At 44.2% G+C, this 23,445-nt stretch overlaps 1 protein-coding gene across 5 annotated transcripts in view; it reads right to left on the bottom strand.

Moving 5' to 3' along the window:
* The window catches only part of ptpn20 (protein tyrosine phosphatase non-receptor type 20), a 283,839-nt gene that overhangs the window by 188,235 nt on the left and 72,159 nt on the right, over positions 1-23,445 (bottom strand). For 4 of the 5 annotated variants that reach the window (XM_067972632.1, XM_067972634.1, XM_067972633.1 and 1 more), the window contains exons 6-7: positions 18,455-18,584; positions 16,083-16,481 (exon numbers count right to left, since the gene is read on the bottom strand). In XM_067972632.1, the coding sequence (XP_067828733.1) occupies positions 16,083-16,481; positions 18,455-18,584 (529 nt within the window). The remainder of the gene's footprint in view (positions 1-16,082; positions 16,482-18,454; positions 18,585-23,445) is intronic. The other variant, XM_067972635.1, reaches the window with a different exon arrangement.

Genomic DNA, 23,445 nt, shown 5'->3' with positions numbered 1-23,445 from the left:
GAGAGATTTAAATGAAGTTCTGATTTGAGGTACTCTGTATCTCAACTACACTGCACCATTAGCATAGGTGTAAAACATTTTAGTATAAATGGCCTATCAAAAGCTCCAGTGTCTGGTATTTACTCTATATTTCAAAATCCATGCAGACTTTTGAAAGCTGTCATTCTGATTGCACAGATATGGAAATGGACAGGAACATAAGTAATTTATTTCTTCATTTTTCCCTCCTTCCCTCCCACACCCAAGCAACCCTTCTTTTTCTAGGAGAAGGGTTGCCTCAACCATTAAAACTGTCAATTAGAGTCATTTGTCTATCTGGCACAAAGAAAGAAAGACTTGCATTTATATAGTGCCTTTCATGACCTCAGGACGACTTCAGGACAGCCAATTAAGTAGTTTTGAAGTGTAGTCACTGTTGTGATGTAGGGAAACAAAGCAGCCAATATGCGCACAGCAAGGTCCCACAAACAGCAATGAGACGACCAGATTATCTGTTTTAGTGATGTTGTTTGAGGGATAAATGTTGGCCAGGACACCAGGGAGAACTCCCCTGCTCTTCTTCAAAATGGTGCCGTGGGATCTTTTACATCTACCTGAGAGGGCAGACGTCTCATCAAAAAGACGGCTCCTCCGACAGAGCAGCACTCCCTCAGTACTGCTTTGGAGTGTCAGCCCAGATTTTGTACTCAAGTCTTTGGATTGGGACTTGAACCCACAACCTTCATGACTCAGAGGCGAGGGTGCTACCCACTGAGCCATGGCTGACACAAAGTTCCTTAAGAGATTGCTTTCTACACCAAATTCTCCCCCTTCTTCCCTTCCCCAGATGATCTAGCTCAGTTTGATCAAATTTACTCTCTTGTGCACACTTGGATGTTAACACCAGTATGGGATCTCTCCTTTGAAAGTCCAACCCTTGACACAATGCAGCCCTGAAGCTCATTAACACCAATGTAACAACAAAGTCCCTGGTTCAAGAATCTCTGGGTTGATTTACATATTTCAAACAAAAATATACAGCCACCAAAGAGATGTTGAAGCTAATTAAAGAACCCCCAAACACCACCAACTATATTGTAAAGTCATCTGGGAATTACTACCTTGCTTTATAGAATTTCATTATATAACTGATGGAGTTTGTGCTGTCAGGAAACTGCATGGCAGGCCTTCTCACTTACTGGGGTAGTTCCATGGACAATAGACGGGTCTGCGGCAGGTGGTGAGCGAACCAACACGAGGGAAAAACTTACTTGACCTCGTCCTCACCAATCTACCTGTCGCAAATGCATCTGTCCATGACAGTATTGGTAGGAGTGACCACCGCACAGTCCTCGTGGAGATGAAGTCCTGTCTTCGCACTGAGGACACCATCCAACGTGTTGTGTGGCACTACCACCGTGCTAAATGGGATAGATTCAGAACGGATCTAGCAGCTCAAAACTGGGCATCCATGAGGCGCTGTGGGCCATCAGCAGCAGCAGAATTGTATTCCAGCACAATCTGTAACCTCATGGCCCGGCATATTCCTCACTCTACCATTACCAACAAGCCAGGGGATCAACCCTGGTTCAATGAGGAGTGTAGAAGAGCATGCCAGGAGCAGCACCAGGCGTACCTAAAAATGAGGTGCCAACCTGGTGAAGCTACAACTCAGGACTACATGCATGCTAAACAGCGGAAGCAACATGCTATAGACAGAGCTAAGCGATTCCACAACCAATGGATCAGATCAAAGCTCTGCAGTCCTGCCACATCCAGTCGTGAATGGTGGTGGACAATTAAACAACTAACGGGAGGAGGAGGCTCTGCAAACATCCCCATTCTCAATGATGGCGGAGTCCAGCACGTGACTGCAAAAGACAAGGCTGAAGCGTTTGCAACCATCTTCAGCCAGAAGTGACGAGTGGATGATCCATCTCAGCCTCCTCCCGATATCCCCACCATCACGGAAGCCAGTCTTCGGCCAATTCAATTCACTCCACGTGATATCAAGAAACGGCTGAGTGCACTGGATACAGCAAAGGCTATGGGCCCCGACAACATCCCAGCTGTAGTGCTGAAGACTTGTGCTCCAGAACTAGCTGCGCCTCTAGCCAAGCTGTTCCAGTACAGCTACAACACTGGCATCTACCCGACAATGTGGAAAATTGCCCAGGTATGTCCTGTCCACAAAAAGCTGGACAAATCCAATCCGGCCAATTACCGCCCCATCAGTCTACTCTCAATCATCAGCAAAGTGATGGAAGGTGTCGTCGACAGTGCTATCAAGTGGCACTTACTCACCAATAACCTGCTCACCGATGCTCAGTTTGGGTTCCGCCAGGACCACTCGGCTCCAGACCTCATTACAGCCTTGGTCCAAACATGGACAAAAGAGCTGAATTCCAGAGGTGAGGTGAGAGTGACTGCCCTTGACATCAAGGCAGCATTTGACCGAGTGTGGCACCAAGGAGCCCTAGTAAAATTGAAGTCCATGGGAATCAGGGGGAAAACTCTCCAGTGGCTGGAGTCATACCTAGCACAAAGGAAGATGGTAGTGGTTGTTGGAGGCCAATCATCTCAGCCCCAGGGCATTGCTGCAGGAGTTCCTCAGGGCAGTGTCCTAGGCCCAACCATCTTCAGCTGCTTCATCAATGACCTTCCCTCCATCATAAGGTCAGAAATGGGGATGTTCGCTGATGACTGCACAGTGTTCAGTTCCATTCGCAACCCCTCAGATAATGAAGCAGTCCGAGCCCGCAAGCAGCAAGACCTGGACAACATCCAGGCTTGGGCTCATAAGTGGCAAGTAACATTCGCGCCAGATAAGTGCCAGGCAATGACCATCTCCAACAAGAGAGCATCTTGTCATTCAACGGCATTACCATCGCCGAATCCCCCACCATCAACATCGTGGGGGTCACCATTGACCAGAAACTGAACTGGACCAGCCATATAAATACTGTGGCTACGAGAGCAGGTCAGAGGCTGGGTATTCTGCGGCGAGTGACTCACCTCCTGACTCCCCAAAGCCTTTCCACCATCTACAAGGCACAAGTCAGGAGTGTGATGGAATACTCTCCACTTGCCTGGATGAGTGCAGCTCCAACAACACTCAAGAAGCTCGACACCATCCAAGATAAAGCAGCCCGCTTGATTGGCACCCCATCCACCACCCTAAACATTCACTCCCTTCACCACCGGCGCACTGTGGCTGCAGTGTGCACCATCCACAGGATGCACTGCAGCAACTCGCCAAGGCTTCTTCGACAGCACCTCCCAAACCCGCGACCTCTACCACCTAGAAGGACAAGAGCAGCAGGCGCATGGGAACAACACCACCTGCACGTTCCCCTCCAAGTCACACACCATCCCGACTTGGAAATATATCGCCGTTCCTTCATTGTCGCTGGGTCAAAATCCTGGAACTCCCTTCCTAACAGCACTGTGGGAGAACCGTCACCACACGGACTGCAGCAGTTCAAGAAGGCGGCTCACCACCACCTTCTCGAGGGCAATTAGGGATGGGCAATAAATGCTGGCCTCGCCAGCGACGCCCACATCCCGTGAACGAATAAAAAAAAAAATGGTCACCCACTGGTGCTTTGGCCATGTATTCATGTGTGACACATGACATTGAGTGTCATGAGGTTCTTTTAACTCACGGAATCATAGAGAATCATAGAATGATACAGCGCAGAAGGGAGGGCATTTGGCCCATTGTGCTTGTGTCGGCTCTTTGAAAGAGTTATCAAATTAGTCCCACTCCCTTGCCCTTTCCCCATAGCCCTGCAAATTTTTCCCCTTTAAGTATTTATACAATTCCCTTTTGAAAGTTATTATTGAATCTGCTTCCATCACCCTTTCAGGCATTGCATTCCAGATCATAACAACTCGCTCCATAAAAAAAATTCTCCTCATCTCGACTCTGGTTCTTTTGCCAATTTGTGGAAAATATCACAGCCGAGCCCAATAAAGTTATCATCTGGCATCCGTCCACTCACATGCACTTCCAGTGAGGTTTGCTTTTTAGTGATCAAGAACCCTTGCCAATTTTCCCTTTCCTAATCTAGGGACACTGCAGCCAATTGTAGCACCCCTAGCATGGCCCTGGATGAGATAAGCTGGCTCAACACAAGCCATGGATTGAGCCTGCAACCTCCCTGTACAGCTCAGGGTAAAAGCCTTTATTTCTAAGCCATCAGGATGCCATCATCTCAGGCCATTTAGAGAATTCACTCAGATTACATGATAAAGAATTTTTATTATTCCTAATGTAGAGCGCCTGCGAGATTGGTTTCAGTACCCCTGGGTTACAGAGGGGAAAAGTGACCAGAGTTCATGCTTTTGATTGTTATCCACCGATACCTGCTGGAAATGTGAGTGCACGTACAATGGGTAAAGGCAAAATGTGATGCCCTCTGTAATAAAATAGCATGTCAATGCTCATAAGGGAATATGATCACTTGGACTAGCTACAAGAAGGTGCAAGCAACTGATTTGTCAACACTTCCAGGAGACGAGGGGAGACAAATTGGTGAGAATTACTTCTTGTATTATCGCAGGTTTCCCATGGCATTGCTCACAGTGGCTCAGAGGCTACACTAAAGTGTGACAGATAAAGTGTGACAGGAAGTAAATGTGACACAAGCAGGAAGTGCATGCTGCACACAACATTTTTAATATACAATAGATATGTAATGTAGAGAGGAGTATGTAAATGGTATGCTATGGGACAAATGATTTATGACACATTGATGCGGACGCTAAATTAATGTTCTGAAGTGTCCTCTGATATTTGATGACAAAGAAAAACAAAATGTTCCAAAAACGCAGCACTGTTATTTCTGGAATGAAAAGCAATTAAAAGTACATTATCCCACTGACTGTGTGCCTTTGATGCAAAAGACCACAACCTAACTGCAAGAGGCAGTGCGCAGAACAAAGTGTGTAATATATGAAGAAAGTTGCCAAAGAAGCAGAACTGCGCTCTCAAATGCAGATTGTCACAAGAAAAGATGGTTCTCTAGTAACTGGAGCAGTTACCATCACCAAGGACATGGTTGTACAGTTGAACACAACTTCTCCACAAAAGTTGATCACCTGTTCCTTGCTGATGATAACAATTCTGAGGACTCGGGATGTACACGTGTTAAATAATAAGCAAAGGTTAATGATGCAATTGCAAAGAAGTAGCACTAAAGGTGACCTATCAAGGACCATTTTACACTGCATTCTGACAGCAGGAACATGTCTTTGAGGGCGAATCTAGTGGTGGGCTAGATTCTGGACAGAACCATGATAACCTTTTAATGTCGGGTTTGTTGCTTTTGTTTGCAATTAAACTACTGATGTCTCTCTATCACAGCATATCTTGCTCTGTTTTATCAATAATACTATGGTCCTTGAACTTTCTTCATTTGTTCTTCCTAAACTCCAAGTATACGTTCTCACACTTTTCTTTTTCCCTGCATTCTCTGTAACTCATCATTTCCCAAGGCCCGTGAACCATGGAACTCCTCACCTCCCTCACTTTTCTCTTCTTCTTGCAATCCACAGGCAAGAAGAAGAGAAATGCAATGCCCAGACTTAGTATCATTTAAACATTACTTCATGTTATTTTGTTTTCTTTTCTGTATTTTCCAACTTTGATAATGTCCTATGATATTGGTCTTCATCCTTCACCGAGGATTCTCAGTTAAAAGAATGTTCATTCTGTAATTTACTGACCATAATGCCTGTACTGGCTCTTGAAAAGTGCTATCCAATTAGTTCCATCCCCTGCCTTTTTTCCATACCCTTTTAAATTTTTCTTTTTCAAATAGTTATCCACTTCTGTTTTAAAAGCTGCCACGTATTCTGCTTTCAGCACTGTTTCTAGTAGCGTATTCCATGTCCTAACACCCTGCCATGTAAAAATAAATCTTCTAACTGATCCCTTGTGCACAGTACTGTGATGTACTGAGATCAGGAACTCATTGACAACTCAAAGCTCTGTACTCTATATTCCAGGCTGCTCATGTCCTAAGTGTGCTGAAATAGCAGCTCGACAGCTTAAATTGATGATGAACATTGGCTATTAATAACACAGTCTTTTGCTTTAAAAAAGGCATAATGTACAAAGAGTTTGCAGAGTAGCAAGACTTTGAATGCCTGTTGATCGAGCTCCTTACCATGTTTATAGATGAGCTCCCATGAATTGGCTGTGCTCTACCTGTTCAGTTTAGATGATGGATGGGAAATTTATATGTATCCAACACTTGCTAGAACCTTAACTGATTTTAATTCAGAGCCGCGCTACATCTGTTTGTAAGTCAGCACTCCCAAGTTCTATTGCTCGCTAGCGAATGACGTTCCGTTAATCTGCAAGCTACATGACAGCTGCAAAAATCTCCTAAAAGATGTTTGCAAACCTTCTGAAAATCCTGGCAACCAATTTAAATTCTCATTGACTTCAAGAACCATGAGACTCACCTGCAACATGATGGCTGTTTTGCTCCTTTCAACTGTGCACATTCGATGCATTAATATGGAACCATAATTTAAAAAAAAAATTATGTTGCATATTTATTTTCCAGGAAAATAAAAACGCAATGTAAAACATTCATGCGTGTTTTATATAATAATTTTAGGGCACTGTGGATACCTTAAACAAATTCTAATTCACTCTTGTCCCTTTATTAAACAGATGTTCTTTGCTGTTGGCTTAACTCGGAGTGCAGGGAACCTACCACTTGTGTATATGGGCAAATAATGCGAAGATTGGACTTCAATGTAATGGCTGCTTTCAAATTGCCATAGATTTTGTGACTGAATGAATTTATGTGATAAGGAACATTTCTTGAACAAATAGCAGGAGTTTGCACCCAGTAAATTTATAGACTGTGATTTTCCACTTCAGTTCTGCTGGTACATGCCAGAAAGACATATTGTGAAATCTCATACCCCTAATCCATGATTTTTCATTGGAATTTCCTGATGTGTTCCCCCAGTGTGCACCAGGATTACAGAGGCAGAAAATCCCCACGCATGATTTCCATACGCATGTAACTAGTGGTGAGTTTGGGATCAGGGGGAAATATGGTTACATCCCCTTCTTAGTTCCTGACTTGTTTGGTAGTTGCATCATCCAAATGGTATTTCTTTGCTGCAAGGACAAACTACAATGGTGCTATCCGTGACTCTCGCCTTTGAGTCATAAGGTTGTGGGTTCAAGTCCCCACTCCAAGGACTTGAGCACAAAATCTAGGCTGACATTCCAGTACAGTACTAAGGGAGTGCTGCACTGTCGGAGGTGCCGTCTTTTGGATGAGACGTTAAACCGAGACCCAATCTGCCCTCCCAGGTGGACATAAAAGATCCCATGACACTATTTCGAAGAAGAGCAAGGGAGTTTTCCCCGGTGTCCTGTGTAACAATCATCCCTCAATCAACACCTAAAAGAAATATTATCTGGGCATTATCTCAGTGCTGTTTCTGGGATCTTGCTGTGCACAAATTGGCTGCCGTGTTTGCTACATTACAACAGTGACTACACAACAAAAAAGTACATCATTGGCTGTAAATCGCTTTGGGATGTCCTGAGATCATGAAAGACACTGTTTAGATCGAAGTCTTTCTTCTTTTTACAAAATTGTTGAAATGAAATGAAGCTTGGATTTGTGTCTATCTATATTAATTATGGTCAGCATGTTATATGGAGGGAATCCTCCAGTGTTATCAGCCACAACAACTAGCATTTCTATAGCATCTTTAACATAATAAAATGTCCTAAAGCTCTTCAAAGAGGAGAAATCAGGCACTGAGCAGCTGCAGGGGATGTTAGTGGAGGTGGCTGAAAGAATGGTCAAAGTGGTAGGCTTTGAGGAGGCCTTTAGAGGAGGAGACAGAGGTAGCAAGGCAGAGGGGTTTAGGGAAAATGTTCCAGAGTTTGGGCCAAGACAGCTGAAGACTGTGTGACTGAAGATGGAGCGGAGCAATCAAGTAAATTACATTTCGATTTGGATCAGACCTTCATAAGATCAAAATTTCCATGTGGGGGGAACAAGTCCTTTGACACTCCCCCCATCCAACCAAATAAACACCATTCCTTTTAGTGTTCACATCCTCTACTGTCTGGTTCCTTTTGAAAAACAATTTACATTTATATAGCGCCTTTCATATCCTCGAGAAGTCCCAAAGCACTTCACAGCCAATGAATTACCTCCAAAGTGTAGTCATTGTTGTAATATAGACAAACACAGCAGTCAATTTGCACTCAGGAAAGTCCCACAATCAGCAATGAAATAAATGACCACATAATCCGTTCTGGGGTTGTTAGTTTGAGGGATACATATTGGCCAAGACACCAGCAGAAATAGTGTCCTTTCCCCAGGTTTTGCACCATGCCCCATTTTTGGCCAATGGAATAAATCGAGGAGCTTTCTGAGGCCTCATCCTAAGACTGTAATGATACTTCAAAACCTTCTCTCTTTTAAGCTCACTAACACTGACTCTGACCTGAAGTAAAAGACTCAATTTTTAATTTGACTGCGTAGCTGTAGAACACTACTCAAGTTCATCATTTTGAATCATAAAATCGTAGATTGATACAGCACAGAAGGAGGCCATTCAGCCCATTGAGCCTGTGCCAGCTCTTTGAAAGAGCTGGTCAATTAGTCCCACTCCCCTGCTCTTTCCCCATAGCCCTTCAAATTTTTCCCCTTTAAGGTGGTAAAGAAGGCATATGGGATACTTGCCTTTATTAGCCGAGGCATAGAATATAAGAGCAAGGAGGTTCTGATGGAGCTGTATAAAACACTGGTTAGGCCACAGCTGGAGTACTGTGTGCAGTTCTGGTCGCCACACTACAGGAAGGATGTGATCGCTTTGGAGAGGGTGCAGAGGAGATTCACCAGGATGTTACCAGGGCTGGAGCGCTTCAGCTATGAAGAGAGACTGGGAAGATTGGGTTTGTTTTCCTTGGAGCAGAGGAGGCTGAGGGGGGACATGATTGAGGTGTACAAAATTATGAGGGACACAGATAGGATGGATACTAAGGAGCTTTTTCCCTTCGTTGAGGGTACTATAACAAGGGGACATAGATTCAAGGTAAAAGGCGGGAGGTTTAGAGGGGATTTGAGAAAGAACTTTTTCACCCAGAGGGTGGTTGGAGTCTGGAACTCACTGCCTGAAAGGGTTGTGGAGGCAGGAACCCTCACAACATTCAAGAAGCATTTGGATGAGCACTTGAAATGCCATAGCATACAAGGCTACGGACCAAATGCTGGAATATGGGATTAGAGTAGACAGGGCTGATGGCCGGCGCGGACACGATGGGCCGAAGGGCCTCTATCCGTGCTGTATAACTCTATGACTCTATGACTCTAAGTATTTATCCAATTTACCTAAGACAGAACAATCTTGATTTTGTCATGTGGCTGGTTACTTGGGTTCAGTGTTTCGAATATTGCCCATCCTTCTCATGTCATTCACATTAAACTTCACAATCACACCATCAGGTAATTCATCCAGGACTAGGTAGTCTTTAAATTCAAACAACTCCTTCACATTTGGAGCAGTAAAATGCTGCTAAACCTTTTGACCAGCTCTTCAAAGCAGTTCAATTCAGCTTCGTTCTTGCCTTTTGAAAGTTATTATTGAATCTGCTTCCACCACCCTTTCAAGCAGCACATTTCAGATCATAATAACTCGCTGCGTAAATTTTTTCTTCCTCTGGTTCTTTTGCCAATTACCTTAAATCTGTGTCTTTTGGTTACCAACCCTTCTGTCACTGGAAACAGTTTCTCCTTATTTACTCTATCAAAACCCTTCATAATTTTGAACACTTCTATCAAATCTCCCCTTAACCTTCCCTGCTCTAAGGAGAACAACCCCAGTTTCTCTAGTCTCTCGACGTAACTGAAGTCCCTCATCCCTGGTACCATTCCAGTAAATCTCCTCTGCACCCTCTCTGAGGTATTGTAAACAATTTTACAACACCAAGTTATAGTCCAGCAATTTTATTTTAAATTCACAAGCTTTCGGAGGCTACCTCCTTCCTCAGGTGAACGATGTGGCATCGTTCACCTGAGGAAGGAGGTAGCCTCCGAAAGCTTGTGAATTTAAAATAAAACTGCTGGACTATAACTTGGTGTTGTAAAATTGTTTACAATTGTCAACCCCAGTCCATCACCGGCATCGCCACATCTCTGAGGTATGACATCCTTCCTAAAGTGTGGTGCCTAGGATTGATCACAATACTCCAGCTGGGGTCTAACCAATATTTTATAAAGGTTTAGCATAACTTCCTTGCTTTTGTACCCTATGCCTCCATTTATAAAGCCAAGTATCCCGTGCGCCTTTTTAACAGACTTCTCAACTTGTCTTGCCACCTTTAAAGATTTGTGTACGTACACCCCTAGGTCTCTTGGTTCCTGCACACCCTTTAAAATTGTACCATTTAGTTTATATTGCCTTTCCTCATTCTTCCTACCAAAATGAATCCCTCTAAACATTAATCAACCTAACAAGCAAAATCGACTTCTTTTTTAATTAATGTTTCGCTAATCCATTTTTGGAAGGCTAGGAATCCTCAAAGCACAACTAAACATGCATTGAATAGTCTGGTAGCACTTTCTACCTACTTGACACCACTTTTAATCGTGCACTTACCCCTTAAAATTAGCAAAATCAGGAAATGTGGCTCCCACATGTCAGAGCAGCTCCTCATGGGATCCAGAGTGGTGATTCCCCCTGAAATGCTGAATCATCGGTCCACGCAAAATCAGGAACGAAGCTGAATTGAACTGCTTTGAAGAGCTGGTCAAAAGGTTTAGCAGCATTTTACTGCTCCAAATGTGAAGGAGTTGTTTGAATTTAAAGACTACCTAGTCCTGGATGAATTACCTGATGGTGTGATTGTGAAGTTTAATGTGAATGACATGAGAAGGATGGGCAATATTCGAAACACTGAACCCAAGTCACCAGCCACGTGACAAAATCAAGATTGTTCTGTCTTAGGTAAATTGGTTAAACTCACTTTAGTGTTTCCATGTAGTATCACCTGAATGTATATCCTGAAAAGACTGAGAGTAAAGCATATAAAACCGATGACACCAATTCTGTATCGTAAATTGCACATCTTAAACTCAGTCAGCCAGCTTGAGGGATATTGCACACTGTGGAAGAAAGTGAATTATATTGTAATATGATTTCTCGTTATGGCCAAAAGGCAGCTCAAGGGGACGGAAAGAAAAAGAAAATTGAAAGTTAATGGAGCTTGATCCATTGTTCACTCCTCTTGTTTTATCAGGACATAATGAAAAATCGAGATATGAACCAAAGGTACATTCTGAATTTTGTGGGCCTGATACAAAATGCCAGGAACTGACAAGAGGATTTAGATAAAATCTGTAAATGGGCAGAACCATGAAAAGTAAATTTAAGACAAGCAGGTGTACTCCATATTGGAAGAAATCATTTCAGCTTGTCTTAGTTGGTAGCACTCTCACCTTTGAGTCAGCAGATTATAAATTCATCCCTGCTCCAGGACTTGAGCACATAATCTAGGCTGACACTTTCTTTGGTGCAGTACTGAGGGAGCCCTGAGGTTCCATCCTTGGATTGTGATGGCAAACTGAGGCCTTGCTTGTGCCTCTTCCCGTGATTTGGGTGGATGTTAAAGACCCTATGGCGCCATTTAAAATAAAGGAAGATCTCCTGGTGTCCTAGCCAACATTCTTCCCTCAACTGAAAACACAGCCATTTTGTGCAATTTTGCTCTGCACAAAATGTCTGATGTACTTTGTGCAGACTCTCTGAAGGTGAGGTTGAAAGAGATCTGTGAGTGTTAGTAAACTTGGCACTTGTCAGGGCTGATTTTCTTCTGCTGATGCAAATCGTATCTAAAAGGGTGAGAACTCATACTAATCCTGCTTGAGTGGCAATGTGCTAATAGCACTCAAACTTCTTGGGTAAGCCCATTGAGTCATTATTCACAGATCCAGGTGCAGGCTGGGGCGAGTGATGGGAGCACAGTTGTGGTGGGAGAGAAAATTTGTGTGCGAGTGAAATTTAAAATGGTGGGGACAATCAAAGAGGAGTGTCAAAACAGGGGAACAAAATTTCTGGAGAAAGAAATATTTGCATTTATATGACCTCAGGACGTCCTAAAGTGCTTTACATCCAATGAATAACTTCTTGAAGTGTAGTCACTTTTGTGATATAGGAAAGGCAGTCAATTTGCGCATAGCCAGGTCCCTCAAACAGCAATGTGATAATGACCAGATAAAATGTTTTAGTGATGTTGGTTGATGGATAAATATTGGCCAGGACACCAGGGAGAACTCCCCTGGTCTTCTTCAAAATAGTGCCATGGGATCTTTTACATCCACCTAAGAGGGAAGCTGAGGCCTCGGTTTAACATCTCATGTGAAAGGCGGCACCTCCGACAGAGCAGTGTGACCTCAGTACTGCACTGGAGTGTCCATCTAGATTTTCTGCTCAAGTCCCTGGAGCAGGACTATGAACCCACAACCTTTTGACTCAGAGACGAGGGCGCTACCACTGAGCCAAAGCTAACACCTTAATGAAGCATCTCAACTCATTAACAGCTTTTGCCCAAGCTGAAGGGGCAGGAGATTAAGAAGTGACAGACAAAAGGAAGGCAAAAGAAAGCCCCACGTGCAGGCTTGAAGCCACAGCCAACCAGTTTTGTCAGTTGTTGTGTCAGCTCTATGTTGCATTAGCCGCAGGTGTTCCTGTAGCAGATGGCAGAGCTCCACACGTGTCTGCTGACCAAGGCTTTGCAAAGACACATCCCACAGCTGTTGCCAGGTAGATGTAACAATGCTATAAATATTGCTGGTGACCTCTCGATGGCTGCGGCCGATCAGGCGTTGCTGGCTGATGATAACCTTGCTTCTTTCAAGGCAAACAGATTGCTGAACTATATTGCAAATCCATAAGTAAGATAAGGTTATGTCCCTGGTCACACTGCCTCTTGAGTACCGAGTCCAGTTTTGGTCACAAAGATATAAGGGAACAATTCAAGCTCTGACGTTCAGAGTCATGAGCCTAATCCTCAGAATCAGAGGCTTGAGAGTAGATTAAAGATACTGGAGCTCATGGCCTTGAAAAAAGGCCATGATGTGGAGATGCCGGTGATGGACTGGGGTGGACAAATGTAAGGAGACGCACAAACACCCGGTTATAGTCCAACAGCTTTATTTGAAATCACAAGCTTTCGGAGCTTTGCTCCTTCGTCAGGTGAGGAACTGAGGGGAGACCTTATAGAAGTATATGATATTAAAACAAAAATAGAAAAAGTAAACCCAAAGCATTACATCAAGATAAACCAGCGAAATCAGGTCAGTCTGGCTCTCGGGAGGCTCCGTTATATGCCCGTGTGACCTCTATGGACAACACAAAGACCCAGAGCCTTATCAGCAGGATTTTACTGCTAAAGGTGAGTGACATGGCTGAACAAGGTGAGATGTCTGGTCCTGAACCAAGACTGTGATGTGAGATAGCCCAGTTTCCAAAGCACGGTCTGCAATCCAGGTAATGTCGAATCAATGACTGCCCAGGATGTGAGGTATTTAGATGGATAAGTCTAGCTGTCATGTTCATGTGGGTTGAGTCTCAAGCTCTGTTCCTCTATCGGACTTTGAGTTTCACTTGAAAAGTAATGGCACTGATTTTCACAGGAATTGTGGTGACACAGGGCCATTTGTGATTGACAAGCATTCACAATTTGCATCAGATTTTCCATCAGTGCTGCTTTTATATTAAATTTGCAGCCTGGTAAAGAGCCTGTGGAATTTGATATTTGGAACAGGGATCCAGCACATTTCCTTATTTTCAGACTCCCACATGCCAAGCAGTTGCGGGGAACTGCCCACACAAGGAGGACATCTCGAGAAATCTCAGACCTGCAGCCCATGACTGTCCGCACAGGCTGCACATCAGTAATTTTACATCCAATTGGGGACTGTGCATCCGTAGTTGAGGCACGCTGCCTCCGAGAGCTGCTCTCCCGGGATCGGCAGATCACAGAATCACCCCTCTTATTAATAATTTTTGCGGGGCCATCAAGAAACCAAATAGGACACGTTCTTGGCTTTCTGCAGTGCACATGAAGTTGGATCCAACGTCCCTAGCTGTAACTCTCGGCGCTCTTTATTCAGTATGATTATATAAATCACAATAAACAAATCAGCTCATTAGAACCTCCCACAGCATAACTTTAATGCAGTTTAACACACCAATCTGCACAACTGGGGTGAAATTGGTCTACACAAGTAGTGCAAAATGTGTCCGATTTTGTTTTCCATTGATTTCAATGGAAAAGAAGATTGGACACGATGTGAAACTGGCTGCTGATTTTCTGACAGCCCATTTTGTGGGACTTGCATAGACCAATTTTATCCCCCTATCTCTTCCACCCCTCAAAAGTAAACAGCGAGGGTACGGCCCCGAATTTTCCATAGGGATTCGGCCACATTCCCATTGTAAAATCACATAGGAGTGTGATGGAAGACAAACAAAACAGTCTGGCACCTAGATACGTCAAGTCTGGGCCTCTGCTGCTTGTATGCCTGGGGGTCTTGTTTGGAGCAGAACATCCATCCACTTCAAACAAGGCCCCTGCATCAGCAAGGACGTAGCTAGAGGGAGGGAACTCCCAAGCCAGAAGTATCCATGGCCCATGGCTTGGGATCTACTGGGGATTAGTACACCGGGTGAAAGGAGGAGTACTGACCTCACGGTCAATGGAAGTGCATCCCTACTGGTGGTTCGAGCCTGGTTCTTGGCCTGGACCCCAAAAGAAATCCTTCCAGCAGATCAATTCTCTTGGAAAGGAAGCCAATACGCCATTAAAGCTTGTTTCTCACCGGGGCTGACAAGATTGCCACAAGCAGCGGACTTCCGTCACTTCTCCCACCCCTCCCCACGTTACAGAAGGCACCCAAGATGTGCCCATATTTAAAACCACTGGGATCAAAGATCTATTGATGTTCGGGCCCAATGGATAGTACTCGATGTCTTTTCTATACAATCGCTTAAGTAACATCCCAAATGCTTTAGAAATGCCAGAAAACTGTGCTTTTTTAACTTGGCTTTTATTGCCATGTTCAGAGCCACAATATTAGAATAATGCTTTTGTCATCAAAGGCCAAATACTTCAAACCTCTCTCCTGATGCTCTGCTCCATCACAAATGAGCATTGTTTACTCATTTCCAATTTACAGCTGACTATATTAATAGATTACCACCCCCCCTCCTTTTTCTTTCTCTTTGTCGTTGATGCTGACCTATGCTGGGATATGGTTCCATTAGCAGTGACCACATACTTTGCCCAAATGGCCGTTCTTCATGTGTGAGCCTAGACAGTGAGTGACAACAAGCTAGTTTTCATGGGGATCATCAGAGCTGAGCCCAATCCCATTCTCACCCAACAGTGATCACTGGATAGTGATTCAAAGCCGGGCTGATTTCTTTCCTCCCCGAGCCCAAGATCATTGATGTCAATTGTGGTACCCAACTACTGCTCCAACTGAGATCAGCACAGTGAGCACAGGCCAGGTCACATTTATTTCAGCATCTTGACTCTGAAGGAGGTAGGTTCACTGCTGGATAGATTACTTTTCTCTCAAGTCAACTTTAATTTCCTCCCCGTTAGTAAAACCTTCCTGCTTAGACCAGCTAGAGAGCCAATTAGGAAGTAACGCCTCACAATCATAACCACAATGACCGATAATGGCTAAAGGGCAGTCAGTCAGGCAGATCGTTCCGGGTGAGTAAAGTCACAGAAATCAAACCCAAAAAAGGAAGAATTAAACAACAGTACCTTCCCTTAAGTCACAAGAAGAGGTTTGGATAGATTGTGAAAAAGGAACAAATAGAGCACCTTAGTTTTTACAATATTTGAAAATCAGTTTCCTCCAAAACCTTAATCCTGAGGTAGAAGAATACAACCAGAGAAAATTGGAGCCTGACTTAGAGGGCCCGACTGAAGCCAATCCCCAAGGGGAGCCAGCATTGCCTGGTTTCACTGGACAAGTGGTGAGCTTGATGCAGATTATTTTCAACGTGAGAATTCCACCTGCAGTTCCACTTACCCTCCAATGGCATCGCACTTTCCAGTCTCTGCAGCCTGCCTTGCCCCTCCTTGACTCTTCCATAGGCATCTAGTGCTGAAGTGATGCAAGCTTCTGAAGAACTGAGGGCTTCCTTGTTTCCCAGAACCATCTGCTGCGATCTGCCATTTAGGAACTCCCTAGACCTTGACAGGTGCTGGCTATAGGAAGAAATTCCCATAAGAGGCTTGGAAACACTGTAGTTTCCATTAGCATCTGGAACCACAGCAAAAGGTGTGACACTGCTGTACCTTGGGACATAGTCTCTGCTGAAGCTCTTTATGATGGACCCTGAGTGGGAGGAAGTCTGGTAACTAAGGGACCTGCTCGACAGCCACAAATCAATGCCTGCTTCTGTTGTCTGTGGAACCCTGTTCTCTCCTGAAAAAATCAGTACAAAATTTTCATGTCAACTCAAAGCTGTTGACGAAAAGAGCATCACTTTACTGAGTCACTGAATTAATAGCATGCAAGTGCAATTACCATATGAGATAAGTCTTCTTACTATTATGATCCCAATTACCACTGATTAACACAATGATTTTTATGTGCAATAAGATGAATTTCAAGAACCAGGAAAGCATTCAAAAGAAATCAGATAAAAATTAGCCAATAAATTGATTAAATAAATCAGGGTCGCACAGAAGTAGATTAGTGCAGAGTCAACCTTCTGCAGTGATCTTTAGATTATTGATTACAGATTAAAATACAAAAAAAATCAATGTCGTAATTATTGTGAGTCCAGTGGTGTTTGCACTGCATTTACCAATGTCACAAAGTGAAAACATTTTACTTCTGTACATGTAGAACCACACTTTACCATACAGTCAATCAATGTATAAATGATGAAAGTGCATTAGGACTGCATTTGTGAGGCCCTAACTGAAACTAACGAAAGAAATAAATTAACGTGAAATTATTTTAAGCAGTGTCAACACAGTCCGTAGTGACTCTTGGTTCACAACACAAATTGGCATTAAGGGTTAGAAAATCCCAGCTGCCCCATTCCTGTTGCATGGCCAGGAACACATATCAGGAAATTGCACACTACCAGCCTGGGATTTTCCACCCATTAACTCTCATGGATGCAAACTCAAGGGCTGGGAGCTGCCAATTTCCCGCTAAGCGTTCCCGCTTCAGAAGTGGCACAGCAGGATTTTTATCCTGAATTGGCAGTCTCGCTGCAAAGGACCACATGGATGTCTGGTGTGTGAAATGGAAACATTTACACAGAGGCTGAGGGTTCAGACAGAGTGTTGGGGCAAAGTACAGGAATTTCTAATATGCATTTGGTTGTGCAAAACCTGACCTGGGAATACTTGATCCAAACAGTCAGCACATTGCAAAAGTGTTTTAACTCAGTTTCTCCCTTTGGCTCAATAAGCTTACCCAATGAGTGACCAGGAGAGTCCCAAGTCTGATCCCCTCTCTGTATTGAATTAGCTGATCTCTCCCTGGACCGCAGTAAGACACTACATTTGGTCTCAATGCCCCTTGAATAGGGAGGGAAATTGTCCAAGGAGACCTTCATGCCTGATCATTCCTGATGACTTGTGCTGGACAGGATCGGGGTCAGCTATAATGCCCAGATAGTCCGAGAGGACTCACTGACTAAAATCATGCCTGAAGAACTGCCACTTGGATGAAATACCAGGCATGTGAAAAGCTACCCCAACATGAGCCAACTCCTTCAGGCGGCTGAAACCACGCTATTCAATATTAGTAACAGACAAACTAACACGTACATAAGAAAGTCTGTCTGCTATTTTGATGAAATCATTAACCCAGTTAAATTAATCAAGCCTTTGGTCAAATATCAGGCAAAGGAATTTCAGAAGGACCTTTATTACTAATACTGCACAGTTCAATAACAACCCCAGGAGAAGAGGTGAGAACTTTATTTTAAAGTACTTCTTATACAAACGCAGTGCTTAAAGTCTGTCCCATCAAGTAGTCTTCTGGATAGATGACGATAAGATGATGGGAGAATTCCGTCTTCAACTCATCTCTCAATGACATCCACTGACGATTTAAACCATGTTTAAACTGGGGGCTCACTAAGGGGCATATTGCCATTGAACAGGTGTATCTGTACCTTTAGAATGAGATGATTTGGAGTATTGTCTCCCCATCTCCAGTCAGCATTTAAGATTACTCAACAGAGTGAGTTAACAAGATCTGTCATATGTTAAAATCTCCAGATTGCTCTGGCATACATGCTGGCTTATAGCATCTCCTGTTCTTTCATGCTTGGAACAGCCTATCACCCTCCTGGGTGCAGAGATTTTATAAAACCTGACACACTGAGCGACTTTCTTACAGCGTTATCGAGACCCCGTGTTTCAAAAGATTACCTTTGTGGTTGCCGATTCTGCGAGTCACAGCAGGGATCTCAGGTAATGTTTTGCGATGTAGTCTCTCTCTGATCACTGAGCTCCGGTCAGGTCGATTCGTGGCACTGTCTTTCAGCTGTACCTGCTCTACCTGGAAAGGCGATGAAAAGACGATTTGAGACATTGTCAGGACAAATATTCATCCCTATTGGACAGTAATCTGTCAATCACTGGTTCCCAGCAGGAAATTATGGTTCTCTTTCAGTAGAAGGAATGTCAAGGCTCACTAAACCGCAAAATAAATCTGAACTAATTTTTAAAAATTACCAATGTGTTTCTGATATTAATCTAATGTTGCCTCAATCGCAACAAACATTAAGATTTTTTTTACCACTGTTGCTCTCTGTCTTTCCTGAAGGCATTGACTCCTTGCAGAGGTGTGATTCCCTTGTAGCCCCAGATACTCAGCAGTGCCTTGTCTAAACAGCCATTACACTGAGTGTTGGCAGGCTATTCAACTGGGAGAGGCAACACAGCTGAGCCAGGTCTTGTCCTCGTTCAACATCCATGCAGGAGTTGCTGAACGGTGATCATTGGCGGGACCACGGCCTGATTTAACTCTCCCTAAGCCAAGGACACTGAGGACAATTACAGTACTCCTACTGCCTCAGCTGACTCAGTACAGATTGTGGATCAAAGCTGGGACCTTGCTGGCCTACATGGTTCAGCTACTCAAGTCACTGAACCATTAGGGAAATGCAACATTGACCATAATCGAGAGCTGGGAAAGAATTAAAAGCAATTACACGCCAGTTAACAGGAGAAATGGAGAGTCCAAACAAAAAATAGCTTATTTTTTTTCAAATAGTCCCATTATATTTTTGCTTGGTATCCTGGCATTATAAATAAAAGTTTGAGAGTGCTTACATTATACTGTAGGAACATAGGAACAGGAGTAGGCCAGTCAGCCCTTCGAGCCTACTCTGCCATTCAATTAGATCATGGCTGATCTGTACCTCAGCTCTATTTACCTGCCTTAGCTCCATATCCCTTGATATACCTACCTGACAAACATCTATCGATCTCAACTATACTGTATAGTTAGCAAAGGGAACCACTGATGCCCTAGTGGCTAAATGCACTGCTCAGTGTGGAACTGAGCCACATAGGTACTTCTTAGTTTGATCTCTGGTCTGTACTGTGTTGGTTGACCTCAGACAATGTGCCAGTACTGGGGTTACAATTAGCTTCAGTACCGTGGGATAAGAAGGGTAAAGAATTGACCAAGGTAGCTGGTGGCTTTTGCTGGAAAGCGTGCACGTGTGAACATCAGCGAGGACAGGATTGGGCTTGGCTATGAGGGAAAAACCCTGCTGACACTTCCTCTCCAGGTTCATACATGAAGAGTGGCCATGCTGGTAAACCAGTAGAGAACCAACCAGTGCCTGTAGGTCAGCACTTTCAGAAAGGGAGGGTAGGAAATCATAGGGAGCGGGGGAGGTACTAAAATTAAAAGGAATCTTTGTTCAAAGGAAAGGAAAAGTGCTCGGAAAAGGTCAGGGTGACATGTATCATGATATCAAGTGCGAGCAATAGCTGACATTTTTGCAGCACTATAATGTTTGTTGGGATTACGTTGTCACAAAGTGTGTGGATAAACACAATTCAGTTATGCCTATCACTTTCCAAAACCACTGCCCTCCCTGTCAAACAAAATGAGAAACCTTAGTCAGTTTGATTTTTTTTTTAATTAAGAAACCTAAGCGAAGGTCCACAATGCAAAACATCATCAAGGTTGAAAAAAGTAGGAGAGAACACAAGGCAAATCAGGAAAGAATGGTTAGATAGGAAGATAGGAACAGGAGTAGGCCATTCAGCCCCTCGAGCCTTCTATCAGATCAAGGCTGATCTGTACCTCAACTACATTAACCTGCCCTTGATACCGTTGCCTAACAAAAATCTATCGATTTCAATCTAGAAAATTTCAATTGACCCAGCATCCACAGCCTTTTGGGGAAGAGAGTTCCAGATTTCCATTACCCACTATGTGAAAAAGTGCTTCCTGATTTCACTCCTAAATGGTCCAGCTCTAATTTTAAGATTATGCCCCCTTGTTTTGGATTCCCCCACCAGAGGAAATAGTTTCTCTGTATCTACCCTATTGAGTCCCTTTATCATTTTAAGATAATGACAAGCTTGCTTTTAAAAGTCTGTAGGTTATAGGGGGAATGGAGGAACTATTCCACAATTTAAAGGTGCCAGGAAAATCATAGAATCATACAGCACAGAAAGAGGCCATTCGACCCATCGTGCTGGTGCCAGCTCTTTGAAAGAGCTATCCAGTTAGTCCCACTACCCTGCTATTTCCCCATAGAAGGAATGAATAGGAGATGGTTCGATGATTCTGGATTTTAACAACAGTTATGATGTGCGGACTTTATTTAGCCAATATTTTTCCTTATTTAAATAAAGTGCTTCTTGACCTGTTTCCAACAGTACAGAAGACCAGGAAATATCCCACGCTGAGTTACTAGACCTTAGATTATTTTCCTTTTGAAGGAATTCTCTCCCAGGAGGAGTACTCCAGGCTTAAAAAAAACTCTCCCTTGTGCCAAATGACGGATTACCATCCCCACTCCTAGTTGAATACAGTTACAAACAGGAGTGGCTGGGTTTTGTATCAATGTTTATAGTAGAGAGATGCCACATGGCACGAGAAGGAAGTCTGCATCTGTAGCACAATAAATCAAGTTAATTAGTTGCGGACTTTGATGAAAACCAGACACAGACACTGACAGTTGGTGCAGAGAGTATGTAGAAGATGTACTGTGACACGCCAAAAAAAGGGTTCAGTGTTGGTTTTGTTTGGGTTTTTTTGCCAATTTTCTCTCCTAAAAGCACGCAATCCTTGCTGTGGTGTGGTACATGGGTGCTGGCAGCTTACCTTGCCCTAGTAAAATTGAAGTCAATGGGAATCAGGGGGAAAACTCTCCAGTGGCTGGAGTCATACCTAGCACAAAGGAAGATGGTAGTGGTTGTTGGAGGCCAATCATCTCAGCCCCAGGGCATTGCTGCAGGAGTTCCTCAGGGCAGTGTCCTAGGCCCAACCATCTTCAGCTGCTTCATCAATGACCTTCCCTCCATCATAAGGTCAGAAATGGGGATGTTCGCTGATGACTGCACAGTGTTCAGTTCCATTCGCAACCCCTCAGATAATGAAGCAGTCCGAGCCTGCATGCAGCAAGACCTGGACAACATCCAGGCTTGGGCTCATAAGTGGCAAGTAACATTCGCGCCAGATAAGTGCCAGGCAATGACCATCTCCAACAAGAGAGAGTCTAACCACCGCCCCTTGACATTCAACGGCATTACCATCGCCGAATCCCCCACCATCAACATCCTGGGGGTCACTATTGACCAGAAACTTAACTGGACCAGCCATATAAATACTGTGGCTACGAGAGCAGGTCAGAGGCTGGGTATTCTGCGGCGAGTGACTCACCTCCTGACTCCCCAAAGCCTTTCCACCATCTACAAGGCACAAGTCAGGAGTGTGATGGAATACTCTCCACTTGCTTGGATGAGTGCAGCTCCAACAACACTCAAGAAGCTCGACACCATCCAAGATAAAGCAGCCCGCTTGATTGGCACCCCATCCACCACCCTAAACATTCACTCCCTTCACCACCGGCGCACTGTGGCTGCAGTGTGCACCATCCACAGGATGCACTGCAGCAACTCGCCAAGGCTTCTTCGACAGCACCTCCCAAACCCGCGACCTCTACCACCTAGAAGGACAAGGGCAGCAGGCGCATGGGAACAACACCACCTGCACGTTCCCCTCCAAGTCACACACCATCCCGACTTGGAAATATATCGCCGTTCCTTCATTGTCGCTGGGTCAAAATCCTGGAACTCCCTTCCTAACAGCACTGTGGGAGAACCGTCACCACACGGACTGCAGCGGTTCAAGAAGGCGGCTCACCACCACCTTCTCGAGGGCAATTAGGGATGGGCAATAAATGCCGGCCTTTCCAGCGACGCCCACATCCCGTGAACGAATAAAAAAAAAAAAATATCCACTTACTTGCACTCTACCTAGACTATTTGAACATGGAAGGCATCACAACCCCCGCCCCCCCACTGTTCTCATCCTAGGTCCACACAGGTGCACTTACCAGCTGAAGCCACTAGGTAGCGATCTGGAGCAACAACCCTGGATTCTCCCCTCCTCATCCCAAGAGTGATGAGGCCAAGTGCAGAGACCCAGCTAAGATTCAATGCTTGCTTTTTTAAAAAAAAACTTTAAAAAGAATCTCTGAAAATACATTTGTTGCTAAATAGGCCCAAGGCTCCGTTGTTATAATGCAAATCAGCAGCACCCTCTGCAAACTAATGGGATCCCTGAGTGGTTTCCTGCATGGGATCTTTTACATCCACCTGAACATGTTCAGCCATCTTGTTACATGTGTTGACAAACACGTGCGGTGATATCTTTTGTTAAAACCTATTTTTATCTAAGGAGTTTTGATTCATCTCATAACTGCACTAAGTTAGAAATGAGCTGCACTCGATTGGATGGTCTCAGGCACTGATAGAGGAGCAACTCTTGGGTTTGGTATCCTGGTCTAAAGAGCAGTAATTTATCTAGGATTCCTGCTACGGATCACAATCTGGTGACAGCCACCCTCTCCCCCCACCTGCTGCACAATGGCTATCAGGCTCAGCTGCGATGCCTCCATATAGAATAGCTTTCCAACGCTCACTGTCTAGGCTCACCCATGGAGGAATGGCCAACTAGTCAGGGTACCAGATAATAGCCAGTACATGTGGATCCACACCACCAGTAACATTCTGCATCTGAAAGGATTTACCAAATGGAGACTTTATTTGAATAACAGTCCTCTTAACTCAAGTCATTCCTTACTCAGCACTCCCCAGAGTAATATTTGGAACCTATTGTGTGATGAATAGCTGGGGAGAATGCCCTCATTTCCCACCGCCCCCCTCCC

This window comes from Heptranchias perlo, chromosome 36 (genome assembly GCF_035084215.1).
Source record: "Heptranchias perlo isolate sHepPer1 chromosome 36, sHepPer1.hap1, whole genome shotgun sequence".
NCBI classification, from domain to species: Eukaryota; Metazoa; Chordata; class Chondrichthyes; order Hexanchiformes; family Hexanchidae; genus Heptranchias; species Heptranchias perlo.
This window is presented reverse-complemented; position numbering and strand designations above follow the sequence as displayed.